The following is a 12,718-nucleotide window of genomic DNA, read 5'->3' on the forward strand; positions in this document are numbered from 1 at the left end:
AGGTTAGCTTTTGCGTTGGATTACGATTGGGTTCATGCCATATCCCATCCGTCCATTCCCCACATCCACCGTCACTGTGGAACGCCACGCCATCCCCGACCGACCCCCCACGACCCCGCGCGTCATCGACACGCGCGCTGGGCCCCACCCGAGGAGACGACTCGGACTCCGACTTGAACCTCCCCGCGAGAGCGAGAGGGAGGAGAGCTCCAAATAAAAGCGACCCGAGCCTCGCCGTCCTCACCTTCCTCGTCCGTCGTCTCGTCTCGCCTCGCCTCCTCCGCTTCCCAATTCATAAAGCGATCGAGCTCCTTCTCGCCCGCTGATCCCGAGCCGGAAGGAGGATGGGCTGCGCCTTCTCGTCGGCTTCGTCGTCGGGGTCGCTGCGGCCCTGCCCCGCGGGGGTCCGCGTCATCCACACCAACGGCTACGTCGAGGACTTCCTCGGCCCCGGCGTCGTCACCGTCGCGCACGTCACCGGCTGCTACTACGCCGACAAGGACGATCACCCCGCCGCCTCGCCGCGCTACGTGCTGTGCTCGTCGGCGCACCTGCTGCAGCCGGGGCGCGGTCCGTTCCGCCCCGACGACACGCTCCAGCCCGGCACTGTCTACTTCCTCCTCCCGCAGTCGGTGTTCCAGTCCGAGTCCTCCGCCGTCGACCTCGCCTGCCTCATGAACCGCCTCACCGCGCTCGCGCGCAAGGGCTGCGCCACCGCCGCCCCCGCGCCCAACCCTGTCGAGGCGCTCTTCGCCGGCGCCACCGTCGCGGCAACCCCGCAGCAGCAGCCGCTGGCGGCGGGGGTCAAGGAGCCCGCCGCGCCGGGGCGGCCGGCGCCGTGGAGGCCCCGCCTCGACCGGATCGACGAGTCCATCGGCCGCGCTTCCATGCGCAGCGCGTCCAGCCGCAGCGCCTGCAGCGACGCCTGAACGATGCGGTCGCCGTCACCCATTATTAGCTTGGTTGTTAGATTTCCCTTTTCTTTTCTTCTCCCTCTTCGATTCTCTATGCAAATATATAGTACATACAGGTTTTGTACATGTTTTGTTGTAGCATAGCATCCATTCGATTGATCAATGGTGTAAAAATAGCAGGGCCAGATTAAATTGTTCATGATGAGTTCCTCCCTAGATTCAGAGCAAGTTCAGAGCATGCGTAAGAGATCGAGCAGCAACCTGCTCTTCCAGATGGTCAGAGTTCGGACCCCGGAAACATGGTTCAGTTTCACCACGTAAACTTGTTGATCTTGTTGATCCAGGACACTTGAGGTGTTTCCGGTGGATTCAGGAGAAAAAGGCAGGTTCCTGATGCAATGGAATTATTGGTGTTCGATTTGGATGCAGGATGCCGGTGGAACGACGACGAGCACGAGCCCTGCCCTGGGTTTTCCAGGCCCCGGTGGACGGCGTGTGGCAGCGGTTTGAAGCGAAAGCGAGTGGATTTACACTGATGACTCGGCCACAGTCTTGCTCCGCCGCCGCCTGACCGCCGCCGATAAGCGACGATGAGGGGTCTCCATCACGCGAGTCCTGTGCCTTGTCCGCATCGCCTTCGACCTCGCGCGGCCAAATGGAGCCCAAACTTGTTGACTTTTTGCGCAATACAGTAGTATAAATCTTTCACATACTTTGTTTTCCATAATCGTACAGTAATCATACGGAAGAGATTGTTTTCCAAATAAAATCCAAACAGCACGACCTCATCGCTGTTTTGTTTGTTCATCGGTTTTCGTACATGCGCTCAGCATGTCCGTCTCCATCCAGGTCTCCGCGGCAGGTCGGCTGGCAAAATGTCATCGAACCCGATCGCGAGCCTTGTGCTGTGCCTGCATCGCTTTCATTCGACCAAAGCGCGGCCAAATGGAGCCCAATCGTGTTGACGTTTGCGCGCAGATAATTATAGAAATACATCTCTTTCCGTTACTTTACTTGCCTTTCATGCATGATAGCAAGTTGCGAATCATGGAAAAGTTATGTGCTGTATTCAAATAAAAATCCAAGCAGCCTGATCGACCTCACCGCTCTGTGTTTTGTCTGTTCATCGGTTTCGTACAAGGCACTCGCATAGTACAATCCGTGATGAACCACATCACGTCCATGTCTCCTAGAGGTCATGTGTTTCACAAAATTCATCGAAATTTTATATAACTAAGTATAAATTAGTAGTACACGCGGCATGCTTGTGCCATCTGGACATCTGGTTTCGTACGAGTAGGAGTCGGCCGTCCAAGTCGCCGTCTCTCCCTCGTCAGTACGGCACGCACCAAACGGTGTGTGTGTGTGTGGAAACGGCGATCGACACACCAGGATTCTAAATTTTTCAAAAAAAAAAAACAGACACACCAGGATTCTAGGGTCAGGCCACTTGACGATTGATAAGTATACTGAGCACACCAACTGTTTTCTCGAGAAACTTTTATTAAAAAATATCTCGAGAAAATTAATTCTGAATGATCCATCAGGTTCAGGTCGGGTGGCTGGTCTCTTTCGATCAGCACCTGCAGCGGACACACTCGGTAGCCCCAGCCCACAGGTAGAGTAGGCAGGTAGTCAGGCCCCCCCTCTTTCAGTTTGATCTTTGGGAGTGCTTGGTTTGAGGAGGCATCCATTCTGAACCAGGTGGTACATCATAAGTTAATTTTCAAATTTGATTTAATAAATCTATTCCTTGTATTAGTACTAACTACTCCTTCCGTTCCAAATTACTATTCGTTTTGTATTAGTACTAACTAGTCCTTCCATTCCAAATTACTATTCGTTTTGGCTTTTCTAGGTACATAGTTTTTGATATGCAGCTAGATATATATAACAATAAATAACAATTTGCAGTTTGGGACGGAGGGAGTATTAGTTTCCGAGGAAGGATATAGTGATGGATGGATCAACTCTCATTCCATTACGCAAATTAAATAAAAAAATAACAATTGAAAAATGATGGAACTATCTCATTACCCAAACTAAACACCCTATTTATTATTGGCTCTCCTCTTGCTCTACCATCAACACGTACGAGAGAGCCAGTCGAAGGCTTGGTCGTGATTTGGAAGCAATCTCAAGTCCCTGATCAGTGGTCGTTGCCATCAATGTTGGTTGACTGACCGTGCCCCGGAGAGCACTGCGCCTCCGGCGACTAACTTTTGATTTTCTGGCCACCGGTTGCCGCGAACCTTTGAATCCTTCAAACCACACAACTCGTGTACGTGTTAGTGGACGATGAATTCTTGTTTGATTAAGTTAGGGCGCCACTACTGTCAATCTTAACACTCAAAAAACACGTCTTTATCAAGCAATTCGGACCGTGCTGCATCATCAGACTCGGCAACGGCGCGTGCAACATCTGTCGAGCACTACTGGGGTCCAACACTTAAAACATCCCAGAATCCAGATGCAAAATTGATGGCCGTTGTTTTCAGTATGTAGTTTCTATCATATGTTTGGACGCCAAATCTTTTGACTCTAAGGGGTCACCAGACCTGGGCTTGGATCTCAGTGTCAGAGATTGAGCACACAAGATGAAAAGAATCTTTGGACATTTCCAGGCCAGTGATGCTGTATTTTGACTGCTTTTTCTGCAGTGCATCACCTACTCAACTTATTGGAGAAGCGTTTTCAGCAAGGTCGTCAAGATAGGAACTGAAAAACAATTCTTGAATTTGTCTGCTAGGAAAATGAGCCCCATGTGTAACCAGTATTTACAGAGAAAGTCCACGTATATACAAAAACAATTGCTGGATTGCTGGTCCTTCCAGCATGAGGTTATCACAGTAACATCAACAGGAGCAATCACCGAGGAATCGAAACAACAGGACAAACCTGGATAGATATCAAGATGATACTCTCAAGAATGTTTCACGTGGCAAGTGCGATAACATGTTTTTCACAAAACAGAATGCACAAACATACAATTTTACTTTTCCATAACTGATGAAGAAATAACAGCTCTGACTGAAAAACATACCAAATGGCATCCTTCTTTTTTTCTTGAATATTCACATGATTGTTGTTCGTGCTACGAATCACCAGCTCAAATTATGGGGCAAGCGTGTACATCAATACGGTTGCAAAGATATGAACATATACCGATTCTTAATTCATGGTGCTAGGAAAATGAGTCCGTGTAACTGGTGTTTACATATTAATTAAGTCCGCACAGAGGAGCAATATCGAATTGCAGGTCCTTCAAAACATCAACACAAGCATCACTTAGGCCACCAAGTACTAACCAACAGTATGACAAATATGGATACCAAAAATGGCATCTTTTCTTGTTCACACAGCACATGCCATGACACTTAACTGATTCGAAAGATTTCACTACGACTCTGGAACAATATATCTTGCAAAACAGTGCAGGGAAATCTATTCTAATTTTCTATGAAACTTGAGACATTCAATTTTTCTGACAACACTATATTTACCTAAATCTTATGCAAAAGAACTGAGGCATGCAACTCAATTCTCTGATCAGGTTCTTCATGAGAGGCACAAAACATAGACACAAGCACATAATGTGCTAGTAAGGCAAGCAAATTCGTGGTTATGCGGCATTGTGCATCTCGAAGCAGTGGAGTTGGAAAAGTCACCGGCGAGCGGTGATGTGTACTAGCATACAAGCTTTCTGCACTTTAGTCACCATTGACTTCAACATAAGATGCCGCAATAGCACCTCTTGAAGTCCCTTTCCTTGCTCCCATGTCCAACCTAATATCTACCACACGTCTCCAATCCTCATCTGCAGCATACAAGTTTGACGCCAGTACGTAATTCCCCTCATGGTGGGGCTCCATGCCGATCACATGATCCATCACCTTCCTTGCTAAGCTGGCATTCCCATGGTCACGACAAGCACCGGCCAAAACACGCCATATCATATGATCAGGCTTAACAGGCATGGCCAGGACAAACGCAAATGCCTCGCCCAATGCTCCAGCTTTGCACAGCATGTCTACCATGCTCCCATAGTGCTCCATCCATGGTGTGATGCTGTACTCCCCCACCATGGACTTGAACAGTTGGCACCCCTCGTTCACTAGGCTGGAGTGACCACAGGCATTGAGTACACTCAAGAAGATAACCTCATCAGGCTGGAACCCTTCTCTGAGCATCTGCGCAAACCGAACAAGGGCAGCCACTCCATGCCCATTCATGGCAAGTGCTTGTATCATGGCCGTCCACGAAACCACTGTCCTCAATCCCATCAGGTCAAATATCTCACATGATCTCCTCACCCTCCCCATCTTCCCATGCATGTGTATGAGGGCATTGGCGATGCGGGTGTTCTGCAGGAACCCATTCTCAAGCGCACACTGTTCCACCCAGTCCCCCAAACTCGACATGCAGTCCAGCTTAGTGCAGGCCGAGATGACAGCAAGCAGGGTGACCTCATCGACCTTGACACCAGAATTCCTCATCTCCTCGAACACTTCCAGTGCCTCAGTTGGGCGCCCATTCTCGGAGCAAGCATTGATCATGGATGTCCAAGAAACAGCAGTCCTCATGCCAACCCCCATGCCGGTGAACACCATCCTCGCATCCTTCAGCCGCCTGCACCTGCCGTACATGTTCACCAACGCACTGAGCACGGGCAGGTCAAGATCGACGACGTTCCTCACAGCGTACCCGTGGAGCTCCCTCCCGTGCACTGAGCTCCTCAGCTGCGCGCACGCGGACAGGAGGCTCGTGACCGAGATGCCGTCTGGCCGTGCCCCCGCGTCGCGCGCCATGGCGGACGCAGCGGCCAGGGCGTGGCGGGGGTGGCCGGAGCGCGCGTAGGCGGATACCAGGGCGTTCCATAGCGGGATGTCCGGGCGCGGGATTTCGTCGAACAGCTGGCGCGCGGCGGCGATGCGGCCGGAGGCAGCGTAGGACTTGAGCAGGGCCGAGCAGCAGTGGAGGCAGGAGGGGACGACGCTGAGCTTCAGGGCGTGCGCGTGGAGGCAGGTCGCGGAGGCGGCGGAGAGCGCGCGAAGGATGGCCGCGCCGGTGCGCAAGGCGGTGGCGCTCATGGGGCATGGCGGCGTCCACGGCTCGGCGGCTTTAACACAGAGCTCGGAGGAAGCAGGTCCCACAGAACAGACACCTGCTGCCCGACGGAAACGGACTGAGATTATTCGACGCGATCGAAAACTGGGCCAGCGACATTCTCCGCCATCCAAATATTGAGCCCAAAGTTCCTCTCTAAAAGAATATTGGGCCCAAAGTAGGTCGCATTGGATGGATCCCAATGTGGGGCCCATTGACGAAGCCTCGTTTGTGGTCCAGAGTTGAAGGCTGTTTATTCGGCCTTCTGCATTTTTGCATCGTCCCAACAAAATTGGTGCCATCTTGAAAAGAAATTCTACACGTTTTATTTTCAAATGCTTAGATTTGAGAAAAAATAAATGAAGATTTCTGATATGTAGGATCAAACTCTGAGCGAAACACACAAAAAAGAGTAGGATGGGATTCAAATTTCCATGCATTAGAATTAGAAAAGGACGTGGCTACAAGCCCCATACAAGAGATACCCTGATCATGTCAAATAGGCTTAAGCACCCACATATATTTTACAACCTGGGGGACATGCATAACAAGTACAGCATTTTGCTAACTCTTATTCTCTACAAGCTATGAAAAAATTACAGCATTCCTCTGCAGCTCAAGACCTCGGACTTCAGAGGCACAACTCCGCTCTTCCTATTCTCTACTCTCTAGCGCTTGTCACAGTCGTCTTCTACCTATTTGAATCCCATAGCTACCACTGGGATTCTGACGAGGTGACCTCTGTCGCCTTTCATCCTGATCTCGCCGAAATTGTAGGTGCCAGTCACGGACCTAGCTGTCAGGGTTACCGTTATATCCCTAGATGCTCCAGGGAGCACTGTGAGGGCTGCAGGTGTCACATCCAGCGCTATTTCTGGCGGCATTCTTGTCATGATGGTGTAGGTCTCGGTCTCTTCAGACACGCTCGTGACAGTCCGCTTCACTGTCACCGTGCCTCGAAGTTGAGAGATGGTGATTGAGGGGATGTTGAGATCATAAGGACGCTGTCCGTTGGAGCTGGAGTTGCAGGATGCACCAGCTATGTTTGACACTTCACTATGATTGACGTCTGGGATCGAGCACAAAAATGTGATGTAGTCTTCATGGGCTGCCAGCATGAATAAAGCAAAATTAGACAAGGGATGTGGCATTGCCATCTGAATAACTTCGACCAGCTTATCTAACAAAAAAAATTGGCAGTGATTGAACTTACTTGCATCTAGAACAAGGCCAGGATCAAGGGCAGCTTTTGGGTTAACTGCACCACTGCCACAATCAAATGGTGTGGCCCGTGAAAGTGTCATCATTTCTGATGTCGTGTATTGCTGCGCTCTAAGAGGATGGCTCCCTTTGTCCAGTGTATTAGCCGTAGTCATCAAGGCAGATTTTATTGCTGAGGGGCTCCACTTCGGGTTCTTCTGCTTTATCAGTGCTGCAATACCAGCAATGTGCGGTGCAGCCATGCTAGTTCCGGAAACCATGGCAAATCCTTCACCTGGAAAATGTTACCACCAGATGAGAATTTTTAGTAAGCTCAAACACAAACCGATTGTCCTTATGAATTACCGATCCACAAGAAATACACAAGGATGTCGTAACTTGTAAGTGTTGCACTGAAATGCTGAGAATTGAGGAGGGAAACATTTACAGACAAAGCTTACCAGCATAGTTTGATTCATCTGTTCCATTAGGTGCCCATGCAGCCCATATAAGATTGCCAGGAGCAAGTATATCTGGCTTAAGAACATCAGCATCTTGAAAGCTAAAATCTTTTACATCGGGTCCTCGAGAAGAGAACAGCGCAACCTGGGGAGCTGAATTGTATAATGTTGGTGCCAAACCATCTGCAATACCTGCTGTTGCTTTAAAGACTGTAGCCCTTCCAGCCCAATCTCTTGTGGTGGAAGAGTTGTAGTAGTCTATAAGATCCTACAAAACCAAGATTGATATTATTTAAGTATTTAACTCAAGGAACAACAATAAATAATGGAGCGACTTGGGGTACAATAGAGATGAAAGCCAACAAGAGCTGCTAACAAAGACGATATGATAAAGCAAAAGAGGTAACACTAAAAGTAATAGGAAATAGTTAGCATAGGTTGGTTTCGGCATGTGGATTGCATCTATCTATACTAGAAAATTTAATATAAGAGCAAAACATGTATAGGTACTTCACCTAGTACCACCTCCTTTTTGTCATGTCATCCTACAATAGCAGCAGTTCTATACAATTCAGCCCACTACTCTGAAAGTTGTATCTCCTTGTGAATCGTGTTTCCAGCCCAAATTCGATGTTTTTAGAGAATTACATTGTGTATTTACTGATGTATTTCATGTTTACACGGTCTCATTTTTTAGCGACATTCATATGCAATAAGGCTCTATTAGAAGTATAATACCGTTGTCTTGCTGACATCTGTGATGAGAATTCCAGGGATGCTGACTGGCACAGGATCAAATTTTGTTCCAGGATAACTATTCTCCACAGCAACAATAAAGCCAGTCGCACCGAGACTCTTGGCAGTCTGAGACACTTTCTTTATTGAAGCTGTCCCAGAAATGTAATTGAACGAATAGCCGCACAAAAGAATCTTTCCTTGCACCTTCCTCTTATTCAAGAGTTCTGGCCTCTGACAGTCTAATGCACTATACTTCGTTGCAGATGAACCCAGCAGAGCATCGGCCGCAGAAATCAGGCTGAATGACTTGTTCCCATGTGTTGCAGCTGCATTCAGATGAGAAAAACGTCAACCAACCATAAGCAGGAACTTCAAAAGTAATTGTCAGAATAACAGGACCACTAGAATGGCTTGTTCTATTTCATTTTGCACAATTTCTATAATGTGGTCTGAACATTGTACATTTGTACTGATAACAAGTCAATGCATTTGCTGAAAATACACATCAAAAGGACTTACGTGATACTCCAAGTCCAGAAAGAAGTTTCCCATTTCCGAGTGTTAAATGATTTTTGTATCTACGGTCATCAACTCCAGCAGCTACGGTGGTTATCCATGGGCTGAAGGAGACCAGTGTTTTTGGAAATGGTCCTCCATTTCCAGCAGCTTGGGCAACAAAAACCCCAGCTTTCACAGCAGAGAGAAGAGCTGCATCAAAAGGGTTCAAAAACGTAGTCCGCGTAGCTGTTGGTGGGCTATTTGGTCCAACCGAAAGGTTGAGAATGTCAACACCATCCTGAACAGCCTGCAAATAGCTATCCATGCATTAGCTCCCACATATTGGAGGCTTGCAATAGTGACACATGTTATTATCTACCCTGTCTTCTTCTATTCAGTGCACGACATGGTTTAAAGTCAGCGTTATCAGATCTTTGTTAAGTCAGCGTTATCAGATATTTGTTAAGTCAGCATTATCAGATATTTGTTACAACATCTAGCAAGAAAATGAACTTACATTGTACTTCATACTTGTCAAAGTGTAACATCCGTTATACCCAACAGCCTATCAGGATTAAAGAAAATAATAGCACCCCAAATTTGTTTAGAAGAAAGGTTGGGGCTCTATTTAGAAACTGGAAGCTACATAAGCTACCAACTTATTCAACTGTTAAAACTTAAAACCACTATGCCCTTTCTGCTAATTTTTCTATCAAGTCAACCTTAAGGAATGCTGCCAAGCGCTTTTATCAAACATCTTTTAACATATCGCAGAATCCAGCAAAAGATTGCACACAAAGAATTTCCGGATCACATATCATACCTGATCGATAGCAGCCACAACATCAGCTACATAACCACCAAAGAGTCTGTAAAGAACCTTGTAGACAGCTATCCTAACAGGCACAAACTAAAAGACGTTAGTCGTTGGCAAGTAAGCAACAGATAAATGGCTTTCTCAAAAACTAATCATCATGATACTGATAGAAGATAGGTGCTTCTGTAGTATTCCTGAATAAAACTGCATGTAACTTCAGAAAATGCTAAAGAAATCAAAGCTCACCTAGCACGTGGAGCCATGCCGCTTGCCTTTCCAAATTCATGACCATGCATTCGAACCGGAATTCCATTGTTTCCAGCGGCAATTGCAGCCGTATGACTGTTGAAGGAAAATACCATACATGTATCAGATAAGTCCTGTCATTTTCCAAAAAGATAAAAAAGAAGTGGAATAACTAGTTTTGAAGAAAAACATGCTTCAAGCTGAGAGGTTTCCTCTGCAGGCCAAGCATTGTAATATAAACAGTACATTTCTGAAGTTACAAGCATGAATGCAAATAGTACATTTGGCTGCTCCAAACCAGAGCAGCACATATAAGAGCTAAGAGGAAATCATCAGGGGCATGACCTTCCATGACCATCACCATCTAATGGAGATGCAAATTCAATATCAGGATTAAACGCTCCAGCAGCCATGGCAGCTTTCGCAAAATGCTGGGCCCCAACTATCTTCCCATTACAGAAGCTTCTATGTGTTACTGGATCCATCTCACATTTCCCTTTATAACGAGGAACAGGTCCATAAGGATCAGTTTTGTGGGAAGAGAAGCTCGGATGTTGCGGATAAATTCCAGAATCCACAAAGCCAATCACAACATCTTCACCAGCTCTATCAAATCCACCTCCTGTTGGCCACACCCCAGTTGGCAATCCAAGAAACTGAGGGGTGTGTGTAGTCAGTTTCTGTATCTTCATGTCCCTCTCAACATGCTTAACTCCTGGGGCTTTCCTCAAGAACTCAGCCTAGGACAGGGAAACAATATGTTCAATCAAGATAACAACAACGAAGTGGAACAGAGAAAAGGATATGTGCCTCTTAGCAAAATTGGGATGTCAGATACCTGCAGAGATGACATGTGAACTGCGAAGCCATTGATAAGATGATGGTAACTATAAAGCTTCTCGTAAGTCCCTTCTACAAAAAGTGAGTCTAGGAGATTGTCATGGTGCCTTCGAAGGTGGAGCGAATACGATGTGACAGTTTCACTGCAAATCAGAAAATTTGGAGTGAAGACAAAACTATCGCGTTTGCACCATAAGCACAAGAAGACTGCAATATAAAACTTAATCAGGATATTTCAAGTTTGAAACCAAGGAGCCTACAGCAAAACAACAACAGGTGAGCACCTATTTTTAAAGTTTTCACATTGTAAATTCTCAATTAGTGTATTGTTCGCATGAGTGCAGAGCTCAGACCCTACCCAATACATCTTTGATAACTGACATACTAGTAGAGGCAAAAGAGTAGGCGCTTCCATCAACAACTTTGATATGGAGCTAAATAACTCAATATCAAGTTCAAATCGCAGCAAAACTTGAGAAATGAAATTCAACAAGGCCTGAGTTCAGACTTTGTAGACATGGTGAAAAGCATCAGCAAGCGTACAATACCTGGTAACATCCATCTCCTCATCCAAATCCACAGCAGTTGCTGGAAACCCTTCAACACCACCTCGGTAGCTCACAACTGGATCCCCTTCCATGGTCACAATGTAGACATCATGTGTTCCAAGGACCACTTGTTGCACAAAGACAAGAAGCAAACATGCAAGCTTGATCCTCTTCATCTTCGACAGTGTCCGGAACGCGGCACAGCAGAACCTTCGAAACATAGGGAGTGAGAAACTATCAGGTCACGCACTCAACACGGACAAAAACATTCGCAGTCAAAAACTTGGCATGCCCAGCAAGCATATTAGTCCAACGGTAGAAGTACAGTGGCTACGCGCCAACACTGACTGCTGCAAAAGTTATCGAACACCGTCAAGGGGGCATGGCACCACTCCCCGCTGGTCCCGCCCGTACCCCGCGGTGCCAGAGCTTGCCCACCTTCACAGGGCTCCCATGGAGTGCGCATTTATGGAAGGATTGGAAGCTCTTAAATTTGGGAGTGCCCATAGATATTAAATGGCTCAAGTGACACTGGTAGTAAATCAGTAGTATGAACGGCTGCCGCATTTCTCATTTCTCCCTCTTGAGAACGGATTGATCTTTACATGAACTGAACTTTTTGTCACTTTTTATTTGGGGATGAAGAGAGCAAATATTTCGATTGGGTGTCCCTTCCCAAGAAGGTAAGAACAAAACAGAATCTTATTTGCCCCGGACAAAAAAAAAACAGAACGCTTGCAGCAATCAATCCAAGCAAACCTAAGATTACTCACTCTGCAACACAAGAAATGGTTCCTCCGCTTCCAGGTGGATCTCCAGCCCACCACGCTGGACACCGAGGGAGGAGCTGCGGCGCGGCCCCAGACAGAGAAGCAAGTGGCCGCTGGGTGGCGGCGGGAGTGGCTCCGGCGGACGGGATCACTCCACCTCAATCGCGCTTCCCAATGGCGGCGACGGCAGCGGCATGCCCGGCGCGAGGTGCGCGATGGGCCGCGAGGGTTAGGGTTTGGGAAGCGGGAGAGTGGGGGGGGGAGCGAGCGAAGTGGCCGCGGTGTGGTGTGGAGTGGAGCGGAGTGGAGGGAGGCAAAGCTGCGTGCTTGCTGGCTAATGGTGCGTCGCCTTTTGGCTGCCTCTCCCTTGTCTTTAATGGAGGGAGGCAACAGCCAAGGCAAGCATCTCAAATCCTTTTTCTCCCTCTCTTTTTTTCCTCCCTCACGCTTTTGCCACGTCGCCTCCCACGTAGACTGGTCGAACGTGACCCGCACTGTCAGTGAGAGTAACGTGACAGAGGCGGTGTACGGCACGGTTTTTTTTTATCGAAGGTGACGCCTCCTCCTCCTCCGCCCATGG

At 47.7% G+C, this 12,718-nt stretch overlaps 3 protein-coding genes across 3 annotated transcripts; 1 reads left to right on the plus strand and 2 right to left on the minus strand.

The window, feature by feature from the left end:
- Nucleotides 1-194: 194 nt before the first annotated feature.
- LOC117851859 (uncharacterized) lies at nt 195-1,130 on the plus strand. Its single transcript, XM_034733772.2, has one exon. The coding sequence runs from the start codon at nt 345-347 to the stop codon at nt 927-929; it is 585 nt and encodes a 194-aa protein (XP_034589663.1). The 5' UTR covers nt 195-344; the 3' UTR covers nt 930-1,130.
- A 3,085-nt stretch (nt 1,131-4,215) lies between these two features.
- LOC117852640 (pentatricopeptide repeat-containing protein At4g14820) lies at nt 4,216-6,101 on the minus strand. The gene has a single exon (XM_034734823.2). The coding sequence runs from the start codon at nt 6,002-6,004 to the stop codon at nt 4,625-4,627; it is 1,380 nt and encodes a 459-aa protein (XP_034590714.1). The 5' UTR covers nt 6,005-6,101; the 3' UTR covers nt 4,216-4,624.
- A 337-nt stretch (nt 6,102-6,438) lies between these two features.
- LOC117852639 (subtilisin-like protease SBT2.6) lies at nt 6,439-12,499 on the minus strand. The gene is made up of 11 exons (XM_034734820.2): nt 12,142-12,499; nt 11,369-11,578; nt 10,819-10,963; nt 10,326-10,720; nt 9,981-10,076; nt 9,741-9,813; nt 8,939-9,224; nt 8,420-8,745; nt 7,682-7,949; nt 7,234-7,515; nt 6,439-7,128 (listed from the first exon to the last, which is right to left on the minus strand). The coding sequence occupies exons 2-11, from the start codon at nt 11,542-11,544 to the stop codon at nt 6,716-6,718; spliced, it is 2,460 nt and encodes an 819-aa protein (XP_034590711.1). The 5' UTR covers nt 11,545-11,578; nt 12,142-12,499; the 3' UTR covers nt 6,439-6,715.
- Between the last annotated feature and the right edge of the window lie 219 nt (nt 12,500-12,718).

This window comes from Setaria viridis, chromosome 4 (genome assembly GCF_005286985.2).
Source record: "Setaria viridis chromosome 4, Setaria_viridis_v4.0, whole genome shotgun sequence".
Lineage (NCBI taxonomy): Eukaryota > Viridiplantae > Streptophyta > Magnoliopsida > Poales > Poaceae > Setaria > Setaria viridis.